Here is a 15,189-nt window from a genome sequence, read left to right as displayed (position 1 = left end):
ACGTGTGTGCGTGTGCATATGTACGTGTGTGTGTGCATATATACGTGTGTGTGTGTGCACATGTGTGTATGTTTGTGTGCTGAGAGTATATGTATGAGTGTGCAGGTTAACATGGAATGATTCCCAAGGAGTGTGCGAAGCCACAACCACGCCGCCCCGGGGCCCCCCAGACGGCCAGGAAAGCCCCGAGCGATCATGGACCCAGCCACCCCACAGAGGCCAGGCACCCGGGCCCCCCGCCACCGGAGGGCTGCGCTGCGCAGCCTGCGCGTCCGCCCAAGGAGGCAGAGGGGGGAGGCACCGGGCGCCCCCCACCGGCGAGCACGAGCCAGGAGCCCCACGGCCACAGGCGGCAGCGCACCGACCCCCCCCGGGGGGCCAGCTGCGCATGACGGATACAGCCCGGAGCCTGGGCCACCCACACGCCCCGTGGGGGCCCCGCCAGCTAATCACCCCCCCCCCTTCCCTCTCTAAAAGAGATGGGGGGTGAATAGCTGATCACCCCCATTACCTATGTGTGGTATAGGTGGATATGGGCTGGGGGGGGAGTGGGGTAATAGGTGGTAGCGCCGCAGGGCAGCGGGCATCAGGCAAGGCACGCCCAGATGCGTGGCACCAACACCCAGGGGGGCACCACCGCCCCCCGCCCCAACCCAAGGAGGTGTCTGGAGCATCATCTGCACAGACGTCGCCGACGAGCCATTCATGCACAGATACCCACATTCACCAAACACCCGCACCTCACCACACCCGCACCACCCCATCACCGACGTGCTCCCCCATCCCAGGCCATACATGCAGACATACAGAACATGCAGACTCACCAGATACACACACCGACACGCACGCCCACACGCACACACTCATCTTGAGGCCCGGCAGCAGATTCCTTGGAATTGTCCAGTGGACGACTCCAGAGGATGTTCCCCCAGACCCCAGGTCGCAGGCTAGTGGCCCCCTGCCGAACCCGCCGCCCCCACCATCCCCCAAGTCCCCTGGTCCGCCCACCACCCCCCTTGATCATTGGGAATGGACATGTGTGCGACACTAAGGTGCAGTTAAAATGTGGGGGGACATAAGTGGGGGATGGATACCCCAGCCAGAGCTGCGGTCCCCCCCCACCGGCCCCCACAAGCCCTCAATGTCTAAAGTAGAGTTAAAATAGAGGGGGAGGGAGCCGCGCCGTCCAGCTGTGGGCTGCCAGGGTAGCCGACCCAGGACCTGCACAGCTCCCCCCACCCTCCAAGGCCCTATGTGAAAGAGTGGTGTGACATGGATGTTTGTCAATTAAACATAAACATAAAGTGCAATTAAAATAAATCTTGTTTTGAGTCAAGATTGTGCAGAATTCATAATTTATGAATCGTGTCCCATTCCATTTATGAACTGGAATTTGAACTTAACTGATCACATCTCACAGGAGGTTGAATTTCAATTTGAATCAGACTAATAGGAAGAATTTATTTTAATTCAAAGGAATTCAATGCAGAATACAACACAGGAATGCCATTGATCCTAGCAAAACATATTATAAACTTACTGTCTTGATAGTAGATGTAAATACTGAGCTTATACACTCACCTAAAGGATTATTAGGAACACCATACTAATATGGTGTTTGACCCCCTTTCGCCTTCAGAACTGCCTTAATTCTACGTGGCATTGATTCAACAAGGTGCTGAAAGCATTCTTTAGAAATGTTGGCCCATACTGATAGGATAGCATCTTGCAGTTGATGGAGATTTGTGGGATACACATCCAGGGCACGAAGCTCCCATTCCACCACATCCCAAAGATGCTTTATTGGGTTGAGATCTGGTGACTGTGGGGGCCATTTTAGTACAGTGAACTCATTGTCATGTTCAAGAAACCAATTTGAAATGATTCGAGCTTTGTGACATGGTGCATTATCCTGCTGGAAGTAGCCATCAGAGGATGGTTACATGGTGGTCATAAAGGGATGGACATGGTCAGAAACAATGCTCAGGTAGGCCGTGGCATTTAAACGATGCCCAATTGGCACTAAGGGGCCTAAAGTGTGCCAAGAAAACATCCCCCACACCATTACACCACCACCACCAGCCTGCACAGTGGTAACAAGGCATGATGGATCCATGTTCTCATTCTGTTTACGCCAAATTCTGACTCTACCATTTGAATGTCTCAACAGAAATCGAGACTCATCAGACCAGGCAACATTTTTCCAGTCTTCAACTGTCCAATTTTGGTGAGCTAGTGCAAATTGTAGCCTCTTTTTCCTATTTGTAGTGGAGATGAGTGGTACCCGGTGGGGTCTTCTGCTGTTGTAGCCCATCCGCCTCAAGGTTGTGCGTGTTGTGGCTTCACAAATGCTTTGCTGCATACCTCGGTTGTAACGAGTGGTTATTTCAGTCAAAGTTGCTCTTCTATCAGCTTGAATCAGTCGGCCCATTCTCCTCTGACCTCTAGCATCAACAAGGCATTTTCGCCCACAGGACTGCCGCATACTGGATGTCAGACCGGCCCGTCTGGCACCAACAACCATGCCACACTCAAAATTGCTTAAATCACCTTTCTTTCCCATTCTGACATTCAGTTTGGAGTTCAGGAGATTGTCTTGACCAGGACCACACCCCTAAATGCATTGAAGCAACTGCCATGTGATTGGTTGATTAGATAATTGCATTAATGAGAAATTGAACAGGTGTTCCTAATAATCCTTTAGGTGAGTGTATATATACACGTGTATAAAGTGTACTTTATATTTTCATGATTGTAAGGTAAAAAATTCAGTTTACACTTGGATTATGTTGCCTGCCTCCTTTCAACTGGCACGTGTTGTTTTTGAACAGTAAACTGTTTGTGTGTATTAACAGGGTCATTTCATTCTACATCAACAAACTTCCAAAAACGCTTTTGCACCACGATATATTTTTAAATTGGTCTATGTATATATGCGGATCCCTACATGCGAATATCTGAATGAGTTTGCATGTTCTTGCACCGTAGCTTCTGGGTTAGGCACCATCCCAGGTAACGAATAACAATTTTTTCTCCTCTTTGCAAAATGCTTTCAATCAAGTGTCATTTGATTTCAGGTAAAAAAAAAAAACAAGAGAAGAATCGTCACACAATATGAGGGGAAAACTGGTTTTTATTAAACTGTTGCCTGAAAACGTGTTTTTGCACTGGTCTGTTCATTACTAATTTATTAAAACTAAATAATTCCAATACCTTGCACAACCTAGACAAAACAAAAACCTAGACAAACTTACAATTGCTATGCACACTCAACACTTACATGGCATGTAAATATAGTTAGTAGTAGTAATATGTTTTAATAGAGTATACAACCATAGGAAGAAACTCAGGAAGAATATCTGTAAATGACACAAGAACTAAATATTACTGTAAGAACGGTAATTCAGATCCTCAGTGAGGACAGTGTTTAGGACCCACACACCAATGTTCAGAACAGCCGACTCAGCCCACACGTGTACAATTTATACAGTATATATGTAAATATTTTTTCTTGGAGTCTTTGCACTACCTCCACTACCTGCCAATTTTGCACACCACGGACATTCTTGATTATTATTAATGTTAAATGTTAATACGTAATATGTCTTGCCGCTTAAACCTACGTCCTCCGTTCACAGTTTGGGGCAAGGCAAACCATGCATTTCACTGCACGTTGTACAGAGTATAATTGTGTATGTGACAAGTAAAACTTTGATACTTTAATAACAGAGCAGAGTAGGGTAAGCGGCATAGACGATTATTTGCCCGTACGCCTAAAAGCCACGCTGACGGATAGATGTTAACTCTAATCAGTAGTTTAGGGAAGCAATTAAATTAGCCGTCGCTGGAAGGCTCACCTCTTGGCATACTGTCGCTACCTGCCACCAGACAGTAGATCTAGGATTGCATTAAATTATGTTCATGTATGACATACTTTTCAAAAATGTAGAAACTACTCATTCAATTATATTCGCATTTCTTATATGACTTTGGTCTTTTCCCTATTTTAATTGCGTTTAAATTGCGGTTATGACATGCCATTAGTTTACAATGTGTTTATATACCATCCATCCATCCATCCATCCATCACTTTTCTGTACCGTGTTAATTTAAAATACACAGAATAGCCGCACCGGCCGCCGCTGGCATTAGGTAACTGCATGGTCTGGACCCGTCGGGTGGACAGTTTAGAGGAGACGCTTCTCAGCGCAGCCGCGGCAGCAGCACGGTACCCGAGGACGTCACGTTTCTCCGTCTCATCAAGGTTAGAAATCTGACATGTCTGTTTCACTGTCACATGTTTACCAAGCTACGCAAATGCACATCATACTCAGCCAGGAGTTTCTGCCTGTTGCCTATTTAACAATATGGTATATAAGTAAGAAATTAGTTATTTAAGCATTTTGTGTAGTGACTTGAACGATTTAACAAAAGATTATCCCCGTTTTAAGTTTCATGTGCATGGTGGTCATGTGGCGACGCATCATCTGCACCTGCTGCAGCCGCTGCTGCAATGCCTGCGCTGCAATGCCCGCTGCTATGCCCGCTGGCTGGCCTGGTACTTGGCTGCTCGCTGCTTTATGAAGGCGACCATGAGCTGCGGGTTGGACCTGAGGATGCGGAGGACCTCCTGTTGCTGTTCCGGTGAGCTGGGGGAATTAAGCGCGTGCAGCAGGTCTTGCAGAGCGGTGGCGGTGATGGGGCCCTGCGGCGGCGGAGCAGCCCCAGGCAGGCAGGGTGGTTGCTGGGGCATCAGGGGGCTCTCCATGGGCATGGCTGCTTGGGGCCCCTGGGGGGGGGGCTGCTGCTGGGGAGGGACCTCCTGCTGCTGCGGGGACAGGGTGGCCATGCTCTGGCGCATCATCTTTTGCCTGACGTTGAGGCAGTAGGGCACGGGACACGTGCCATCCTGGCAGCGCTTGGCATGGTAGCAGCAGAGCGCAATGAACTGCTTGCACATGGGGCAGCTGCCATTGGTCTTGCGCTTGCAGCCCTTGGAATGCTGCACCATGCGCTTCATCTTCTGGCAGACGTGCACCGTGCAGCTGGCATTGTGGCAGTGGCAGGCGTGCACCAGAGACTGGATGCAGCGATGGAAGCTTGAATACCGGCTGTCCTGCGGGCTCTCAGAGGCCTCGGCCCCCAGGCTGCTGCTGGCCATGGATGGAGAAGTCTTCTTGCACACGATGCACGACAATCTGAAACAAGTGACATAGTGCTAGGCAATCATGCAACAACAACACCACAGCACTGGATGATCAATAAGCCCCATTACACCGCAGGAACTTTTTTTCAGGAATCAGGAACTTGTGTTGCATTCCCAGCACAGCAGCTCAGCCTAATTGTAGTTCCTGGTGAAACAGTTACTAGCGCTAAGCAGTATGACCAAAAATTAATATTACGGTATTTTTTTTTAAGACTGTGGTGGTTTCACGCTAAATCATGGTATTTTTTTTCCCAAGCTCACTCTCACAGAGGCAGTAAGCGATCACAGCAATAAAATACACCAACGAATGTTTAGAAAAAGGGGTGGTTTTTATTGACAATTGTATATTCAGCTCCATAATCATGTTTTATTGATTATTTAGCTTACTAAAGTTCTACTGATATGTTTGATTAGATCAATGATGTACATGTAATTAGATAGCGACACGTTTTGATTATATATATTTAGTTCCACAGAAACATGATTTATTGATATTACCGTATGTTTAGCTTGATAAAATGTGTGCTTAACTGGCATGATTTTAATAATTATTACCAGGACAATTCGATTATAATAGGCATTTTTCCTTCCCGATACGCATTTAATCGCAGACCTAATTATATTACACGCCTAGTGTATATTACACATCATCTAATTGTTCAGACATAGACTACAGAGACTGCAACAGGAGTAATAACTATGTAGCTGAACAGTTATATACGGAGAATTGTTGTGTTATGAAGGCATAACTGTTAGTAAGAAGATTATGCGCAGTTACCCGGGATGCCCTCTTATTACGCTCTGCAGAGCGATCCATGGCGCTTTCAGCAGCAAACAACATTTTATAATTTGCTACCAACTGAAGCATTACTGCTGTGTCAGCTGTGCTATGGTGTAGCGGTATTTGAAAAATTCATACCGTAAGGGAAATTAAAACCACTATATTGGATGAACCGGTATACCTCCCAGCACTGAGTTATTGTAGATAAATGGCAGTTTGTCCTGATTTCTTTCCTGCAGTACTGCTATGTAATGACACACCTGAATGTGCACATCACTGTCAGTTGGTGTTTTTGAAATGAAAGATTCGGCTAATTCAGCACCAAGACGAGTTGGGCTAGTGTGAATACAAGTACGGTAAATGAATTTTTAAAAATACTACACCATAATGGATAGTTAATTTCCTATGCTTCGTATTTTGAGACAATACTTGTGTTGCACAGTTCTAACATGAAGCTGAAAGACATTACACATAGTGCAAACAGTAAACAAATAAGTATGAATAATCTTCGTGGTCCATGAAAACTCATTTCCTTCTAATCCTTCCATTTATGTAGTCACTAGCAAGAACGCCATGATGCCATATCAGATTCTCATAACTATAGGCTATTTATATACGTGGATCCATGCATGCAGATATTTCACACCTAATTCACATTTAGTGCAACTAGTGACAATTACAGATATTTTCAATTCATGGGAAGAAGTAACAAGACGTAGTATTTAAAACAGCAAATGACATTCTGTAAGGCAAATATATAATATTACGCAAATTACTGAAAATAATTACAAATAATAATTTGCGGGTGATGTGGTGGCCCTATTGTCTGACAGCTCTGAGACCAGGGTTCGAGTTTTTGCCATTGCTCCATGAATATGGAGCATTCGTGGTCTCCCCGCATCATCCTGGGGCCTCCTCCAGGTTACCCCCCCCCCCCCCCAGTCCAAAAACATGCTAAGGTGACATGGAGTTACCTAGCTGTCTATCGATATGCGTGTGTGAGTGTGCCCTGTCCTGGGTTGTTCCCTGCCTTGCACCATAGTTTCTGGGTTAGGCTCCGTCCCCCACACAACCCTGAACTGGACAAGCAGGTTCAGAAAATGGATAGACAAGAGATAATCATCGGGGATGGGTTGGCACCCTGTCCTGGAGTATTCCCAAGCAGATACAGAAAAATGGATGGATGGACACTAATAATGAGGGTGGTTAGCACTGTTGCCTCTGGGATTGGGGTTTGAGACTGGTGTCCTGGTGATTGTGTGTGTGTCCTGCAATGAGTTGGCACCTAATCCTGGGTTATTCCCTGCTTTACACCCAGGACCCCTGCGATCCAAAATAGTACAGCTACAGAAAATGGATGAATCGACAATAAATAAAATTATATCACAGGAGACATTCTTAGATTTACTGTTTTTCGTGTGAAGGTGCAGGTCGATAGTATGAATTGTTAGCTTGCAGGTGGTCATTTTAAAATAAAGTGATTGTCCTTGCTGACACACTACAACATACGGTTGTAAAACAATCAAATGTGTCCGCTGCATTTAACCCATATGTGACATAGCAGGGGGCAGCTATTATTCAACACCCAGGGAACAGTGCTTGGGGCCGTACCTTGTTCAGGGACCTCAGTAGTACCTCGCTGGCCAGGGATTTTTTACCAGGAACCTTTCAATCACAAGTACGTTTCCCTAACCATTAGGCCACGACGGCCAGCAGGGTACTGCGGGTTTACCTGCAGCACACTACTTTATAATGGGTGTCGCCCTTTTCCGATTTGCCCACAATGTCGCGTACACCGCCTCCTGCGTTTCCACATTTTTTTCCGTCAAATTTTGTTGTTTTGTTTGATTACATCAGGGATTTTGCGTTAAAATATGCGTACGTGTATTTCGGGCGCCATTTCATACGTGCGCAACATGGATAAATTATGCCTCAGGTTCCAAAACTTCGGTGGGAAGCAATGGATTCCCATTCCTGCCAGTGCGATGAAACAAAAAAACCCAACAATCATTATAATGATATAAGTTTCTCGTTATTTCGAGATACTAAGTCATTATTTCACTGAGGTTTCTCGTTATTTTGAGATAAGATGTCGTTATTTCGAGAAAGGATCTTTTTTCCATCACATTGGCGGAAGACGGCCTTCGTAGTAAAGCGCCTCATAGGAACTGCGATAAAGCGTTTTGGAGAGCAAATGAGACTGCACAAGGGATATTTTTAAATGCAGGAGTGATTGAGATAGAAATCTAACGCAGAAGATGATTACTGGCAATCTGGGCGCAGATGAAAGTGACAGTAAGAAAACGGCTGTACTGAACAACAAAACCTAGACTCGTGAAATTTATGACGCCTGTAAAATAACGCTAATCTGCAAAAGTAGCCAGCTATTGCGACGTGACTAGCGACACATGTACAAAACGGAAAAACGTATTTAAGCGTATTCACACTTCTCATTAATGTATCATGAATATATATTTAAATATATTTCTGTTACCACAGAGAAACTGAAATACTTACTTGTTCGCAGAGTGAAAAAGGTCTGGCTGCAGACCTACTGTTGTTAGATACGATGGAGTCCGGCTATACAGAAACAGGAAGTCCACTGTGGTACCGGAAATGGCGTCACATCCACCGCAGTGTGAAGCTGTTTTACTGTGAAGTGGTAAGATACTTGGCACGGTCGCACGAAATACCTTGAGTTAAGATTTTCCTTAAATTCCGAGTTACGGTTTCCTTGATATAAAGTTTAAAGCACTAAACACCGTTAAGTCTTCTCCTTAAGGTTTCCTTAAAAAGTTCAGTCAAGTATTTAGGTTTTTCCCCTTATCTTGCTCATATAGAATATATATATATTTATTTGCAGACTCATGGTCCATAAAAAAAAATCATTCAGACAGAAATAGACAGATCAACTGTAAAATACCCCTAATGTTTCAAGAGACAGTCAAACCAATGTTTCCAAAGTTCAGAGGTCGGTTGCACGTATAGCACTATAGCACAATATTATAGCACTTCAGAGGTGTACCGTATAGCACTATCAGGGCTGCCAACTCTCACGCATCTGGCGTGACACTCACGCTTTCGGACTCTCACGCTCGTGCAAGAAATCTTACGGCAAATTTATATTATTACATTATAAACCTAAAATTAGCTGCAGCAAAAGCGTTGGGGTAGTTTGCAAACCCTACAGACCATTTACAAGGGAATAAAACTGTCACAAAGGTGTAAATGCGTGTGCGGACTTGTCTGAAATCGAAAATCTCACTCCAACCGACTGACCAAAGTTGACAGCCCTGGCACTATATTCACTATTAGTCAATAATAAAATTACACTATTATCAGACTTATTCAGTCGACAGATAAATGAATACATAAAGTTCCTTAAAACAGCCTTCAACGTGCTGACACCAGCTGACACAAACAATTCACTTGCACGTGTCCATCTGGGCTTCTTTAGCAAAAGTCTTAGAACATCGTTATAAGCCACTTGTAATCTCTGAAGGCTGGCTTTTTGATAATTCCACCATAAGTGATCTGTGTACAGTGAGGTACAATATGATCAAAACAAGTTCAGTTTTACATCACCAGAGCAAAATTAAGGAATCCCTTAAATTTCCCTTAACGGTTGCACAAAAGAACTTAACGACGAAAGTAAGAAAAAAACTTAAGCTACCCTGACCGGACCTTCACCGTAACACATCAAGATGACATTCAAAACGAGGCATCAGGATGACATGCATAAGGCATATACACATATTTTTTGGCACAAATCTAACCGCATGTACAACGACAGGGGTGCTAAGACTGCAGGAGTACATCGTAAAGCTGAATTGACATAGAAAAATGTTTAGTCAGGTGAGTAATCGACGTAGACAAACTCGTTGTCAAAATAGATTTGTCACAGATGAATGTTTCTGTTACATGCTCTGTCGACATGGACAGTGTGCTATTGACATATTTGTTTGCACAAATGGAACCCCATAAAATCACGTTTTTGTTACGCAAAAAACCTTCATCAGACTATATTCTCGCCAACATTTCTGTCAACGAAATTAACACTGGAGGCGATAACAGGTATCACGATCAGGCGTGAATGCAAGCAAACAAACGGTCTCCATTAAAACTGTGCAGTTTTACTGCTGTAAAATGTCTTTCAATGCTGTAAATCCCTTTAGGTTGTTCCTTACCGGGTCCAGGATTGCATTAAATTGTATAGCCTATATGTATGATGTACTTTTCAAAAAGTGCTGTTTACAGAAGGTTGGCATGTAGAAACTACTCGCATTCCAATATATGTATTTACGTCTCTTTTAGGACTATGAGGGATCGGTGTTTTCCCCTATTTTAATCGTGTATAAATGGTTTATGACATACCTTTACTTTACAATGTATTTATGTAATGACGTTCATCCATCACTTTTCTGTACCATGTTAAATACACAGAATAGCCGCACTGGCCGGTGCTGGCATTAGGTAACTGCATGGTCTGGACCCGTCGGGTGGACAGTTTAGAGGAGACGCTTCTCAGCGCAGCCGCGGCAGCAGCACGGTACCCGGGGACGTCACGTTTCTCCGTCTCATCAAGGTTAGAAATCCGACATGTCTGTTTCACTGTGTCACATGTTTACCAAGCTACGCAAATGCATATCTGGATAAGCCGTTCCTGTTCTCATTGTTAACTATGAACTGTAAGCTCATTCAGGCATGGCCTGCTATTGGTAAATGGTAGTTGCTGGTTCTAGACCCGATGCACTTCTGAGCAAAAGTGTTTCCGCAGTCTTGATCTTTTATCTCTTGCACTGAGGAAAATGTTCTCCTTTAACGTGAGTTATTAGCCTACTCAGTATAACCAACCCCTTCCCACCCTTCACTGAAAGTCACAGAGCGTAAAATCACATTTATTTCTACCAAATGATTCAGAGAAATATCCCTAGTACCCCAGCACCTACTTTTAACCAAAAGATACTATTAGTCTTCACATCCCCACCAGAAACAGACTCAGCCAGGAATTTCTGCCTGTTACACACAGTTTATTTAACAATATGGTATATGAGCAAGAAATTAGCTGTTTAAGCATTTTTTTAATAATAACTTGCATGATTTTATAAAAGAGATTATCCTTGTTTTAGTTTTCGTCTTTGGCACTGCATGGTGGCCATGCGCCGGCGCATCATCTGCGCCTGCTGCAACCGGTGCTGCAGCTGCTGCTGGCGCAGCTTGTGCTTGATGTTGAGGCAGAAGGGCACAGGGCACGTGTTCTCCTGGCAGTGCTTGGCGTGGTAGCAGCAGAGCGCAATCAGCTGCTTGCACACGGGGCAGCCGCCATTGGTCTTGCGCTTGCAGCCTTTGCAATGCTGCACCACGCGCTTCATCTTCTGGCAGGACGGCAGCGAGCAGTTGGCGTTGCGGCACTGGCAGGCATGCAGCAGTGACTGCACGCAGCGCTGGATGCTGAGGCGCCGGCTCTCCTGTGGGATCTCAGGGGTCTCGGCCTCCTGGCTGCTGCTGGCCATGGATAGAGGGAGTTTTCTTGCTCACAAAGCACGACAACCTGAAACAAGTGACATAGCGCTAGGCAATCATGCAACAACATCACTGGATCACTGGATGATCTATATGCCCTTTTGCACCAGCGGAACTTTTTTCAGGAGCTTTTGTCGCATTCCCACTGTAGGAACTCAGTCTGATTGAAATTCCCGGTCACATAGTTACTGTAGATAAATGGTAGTTCATCTCAACAGGGAACTTTTATGTGTCGCTTTCCCACAGCACAACAGGAACTGTAACCTTTATGCTAAATAAGCATTGGGGACATCAAAGGGCAATAGGATAAACTACACACGTAATTTCATGTGAAACTACACACCACTCTAAAACAATGAAGGGTGCACAAGTCGCAGGGACAAATTCAAAGTAAATATGTCTAATATAGACAATACAGAGTGGGGGGGGGGGGGGGGTGTGCTGGTAGTGAAATTTGATACTGCTGATTAGTGGAATAGTATTATACTATTTTTTAATTCTTATTTTGTTATGTGTCGATCTGCTGGCCAAATTTAATAATGAATTCTAAGCGTATTGCATGCTGGTACTTTGAACCCTCTTCTAAGTGGCGACTTCTTTTGCTGAGTCGCAAGGAATCCACCTGAGGGATCCTTCACAGTCCAACATATCCCAAGATCTATTGCACATTAAGTAAGTAACAGCCCAGCAACTCAGAATCAAAGGCCTCATTTATCAATCTTTGCATATTCTTTTGTGAAAAAGTATGTTTGCACAAAAATAGAAGAAAACAAATGATAATGCACAAAAAAACAAGGTCATGTCAGCAACTACAGATAACTTGCATATTAATATAATGAAATGGCTTTTGATTGACAAAAGTAGCTTAATTTGTATTCATTTCATTGTTTGCATCTACTGCTGTATGCTGTACTGTTGTACATTTGATAAATAAACTTTGATCTGAGACCAGGGTTCGAATTTTTGCCATTGCTCCATGTGTATGGATCATTCGTGGTCTCCCCGCATCATCCTGGGGTCTCCATCAGGTTACCCCCCCCCCCAGTCCAAAAACAATTGATTGTAAAATCAATGCGTGTTTGCCTAGGTATATGTACCCTTTTGATTAAACCCTGTGTTCCCCAATTTCCTGCCTGCCGTTCCTCTGTCTCTGCTCCGCGTCCTGCATACTGCGCGACACATTGATTCGCGCCCTCCCATGATTATGGATATTTACACTAGCAAAACGTACCTTTCGGCCATGCCCCCCTGTTTGAGCACCTGACTGAAAGGTCTGTACATGTCACCGTCATTCATAATGAATGCCACATTTGAAGTGTCGCCTATAGAATAAATAATTTAACTGTCATTCTGTGTATCATGGTGAAAGAGCACTTCATAGTCATAAAAGTAACTCTATCACAACCGTATCCATCTGACAACCCACAAGAAAAGCTACTGCATGCAGACTCTTCACAAAGGGTAACACACATAACACACAGTTAATTATGCAAAATTAATAAATACATGCCCATGGAAAAGGACTTAGGAAGCTGATATAATCCAAATGGATTTTGTTACAACTGGCTAAAACAATTACACAATTATTTTACAATCATACAAATATAAAGTTCACTCACTGGTACATATACATGTATACGGTCAAAATATACATCTACCAGGTTGGAAGTAAAAGTGTCATGTCATTATGTATGTTTTGCTACCTGAAATGACATTCATATATTGTATGATTGCATTGCATTGAAATGAATTAAATTCTTCTGACATTCCAATTCAGGGTTCTTGCAGGGTGTGGTCAATTCAATATCCAATTAATAAATTCTGAACAACTCTGGTAAGCTACATAATGAGCTAACCAATCAAACTTGCTATGTGTTCAGTCTTTTGAATTGAGAAGGGGAATCACCCCTCACGACCAGCAATGGCAGACAGCGTTTGAGACAGCGTCATCCAGGAACCCACGTTGCTTTTGTGGGTGGTCATGAACCATTAACGCGGAGGCTGGGGAGGAGCCAACAAAGTACAGTACTACTTTCGTCTCGTTCTTTACTTACGTCGTTCGTTATCTTGTTCGTTATTCGCTAAGATCGATCACTTTCCGGAAAGCTACCTCGGATCTCTCAGAACCGGTCACTCTGTGAGTTTTGGGTCTCACGAGCTTGCCAAAATGCAGAACTACTCAGAGAGTAATAAAAATTAAAATAAAACTAAAAGCATGAGACTCGCTAACACGTGGATTGCAGGTGTTGCGGGCAATTCGGTTTCCCCATGTTTCCCCTGTCTATCAGCAAATAATGTTTCCCCTAATATTAAAGCAAAGAGGTATGTGAAATGTCTGAAAATCACTCAGGTACATTATTACATGTGAATACAGTAGATCGCCACGCATAGTATAGTCTTATAAGCAATACCATACCGTTTTCATCAAGAAATATCTCTATCCAGCAAATTAAATACTTTCATTTATTATCTGTAAAAACAAAATAAACAACGAAAAGGCATGTGATGTTTTAAAATATATGGCTTGTTTACCTCAAGAGCTTCGTAAAAAGACATAAAAACAACAGCGAAACCGTGTACAAATCAGCGCGCGACAGGGGAAACATAGGGAAACTGAACTGCCCGGAACACCGGAGCCAGAAGTAAGTGCGCCATAGCCACGTTCCCATGCAGTCGTGTATGAACACAAACACAAAGGATTACGTCATTCGGAGGAGCACTGAAGGCAACTTGCCTAAGGAAAATGATATTAACAGCAAATATGAGTGAATTTAAAAAGGTCGCTGTGTGTCTTTTATATCTTAATTTGACAAATATTTTTTTAGATTTTTGGAATCATAGACGTGTCAACGCATGGATGCACAAAAAGTTCGATTCTTTTAGATTAAAAAACCGCTTCAAAAGAACGATTCGTTCATGAATCGGACATCACCAATGTGATTAAATATGATGTAATGAAGATTGATACCGCTAGTTATTATAATGAAAAAGTTTCTCGTCATTTTGAGATACTACGTCATTATTTCGAGAGTTACTATTTCGAGAAAGTTCGACTTGGGGGATCTTTTTTCCATCACATCGACGGACATGGGTTTTCATAGTCAAACGGATTATGTGAATTGCGATTAAACATTTTGGAGAGCACAATGAACACTTTTAAATGTAAGAACATCTTTTTGAGATAGAAATGTAATACAGAAGAAGATTTTTATTTAATGGGTAGTTTAGTAGCTAACTTCCGCATTGACTTTTGCTAAAAACGAAAGTGACAGTAAGAAACCAGCTGTACAGAACAACAAAACCTTGCTGTACAGAACAACAAATCCAATTTATATGACACCTATAATATAACGCAAATTTGAATAGCTAGCCAGCTGTTTTATCGTGATTAGCGAGTTCAAATGGAAAAAAAATGTAAACGTATTCACACTTCTTTTTAACCTAATCTGTAGCACAGTTTAAAAGTGACATATATAAATATATGGAACAGAAATGTAAATGTACATTTAAACATGTTTCTCAGTTACCACAGAAATACTCACTTGTTCGTAGATACGGCGATTTCAGCACCTAAAACGAGCCGCTCCAAACTGCCAGTGACGTTCGGCTTTGAGGCCGGAGGAGTCACATCCGTCACGTGACCAAGGAGCAAAAACAGCTGTTTTCAGCGAGTAGTTTG

At 43.4% G+C, this 15,189-nt stretch overlaps 2 protein-coding genes across 2 annotated transcripts; both read right to left on the bottom strand.

The window, feature by feature from the left end:
* Positions 1-3,115: 3,115 nt before the first annotated feature.
* LOC111860587 (CREB-binding protein-like) lies at positions 3,116-8,629 on the bottom strand. Its single transcript, XM_023844418.2, has 2 exons — positions 8,505-8,629; positions 3,116-5,198 (listed from the first exon to the last, which is right to left on the bottom strand). The coding sequence occupies exon 2, from the start codon at positions 5,159-5,161 to the stop codon at positions 4,538-4,540; it is 624 nt and encodes a 207-aa protein (XP_023700186.1). The 5' UTR covers positions 5,162-5,198; positions 8,505-8,629; the 3' UTR covers positions 3,116-4,537.
* A 2,367-nt stretch (positions 8,630-10,996) lies between these two features.
* LOC111860583 (histone acetyltransferase p300-like) lies at positions 10,997-15,189 on the bottom strand. Its single transcript, XM_023844413.2, has 2 exons — positions 15,053-15,189; positions 10,997-11,538 (listed from the first exon to the last, which is right to left on the bottom strand). The coding sequence occupies exon 2, from the start codon at positions 11,498-11,500 to the stop codon at positions 11,102-11,104; it is 399 nt and encodes a 132-aa protein (XP_023700181.2). The 5' UTR covers positions 11,501-11,538; positions 15,053-15,189; the 3' UTR covers positions 10,997-11,101.

The sequence above is a fragment of the Paramormyrops kingsleyae genome, chromosome 5, assembly GCF_048594095.1.
Source record: "Paramormyrops kingsleyae isolate MSU_618 chromosome 5, PKINGS_0.4, whole genome shotgun sequence".
NCBI lineage: Eukaryota > Metazoa > Chordata > Actinopteri > Osteoglossiformes > Mormyridae > Paramormyrops > Paramormyrops kingsleyae.
This window is presented reverse-complemented; position numbering and strand designations above follow the sequence as displayed.

Excerpts from the sequence above, each read along its gene's own strand:
- LOC111860583 (XM_023844413.2), bottom strand. The coding sequence starts at position 11,500 with ATGGCCAGCAGCAGCCAGGAGGCCGAGACCCCTGAGATCCCACAGGAG.
- LOC111860587 (XM_023844418.2), bottom strand. The coding sequence starts at position 5,161 with ATGGCCAGCAGCAGCCTGGGGGCCGAGGCCTCTGAGAGCCCGCAGGAC.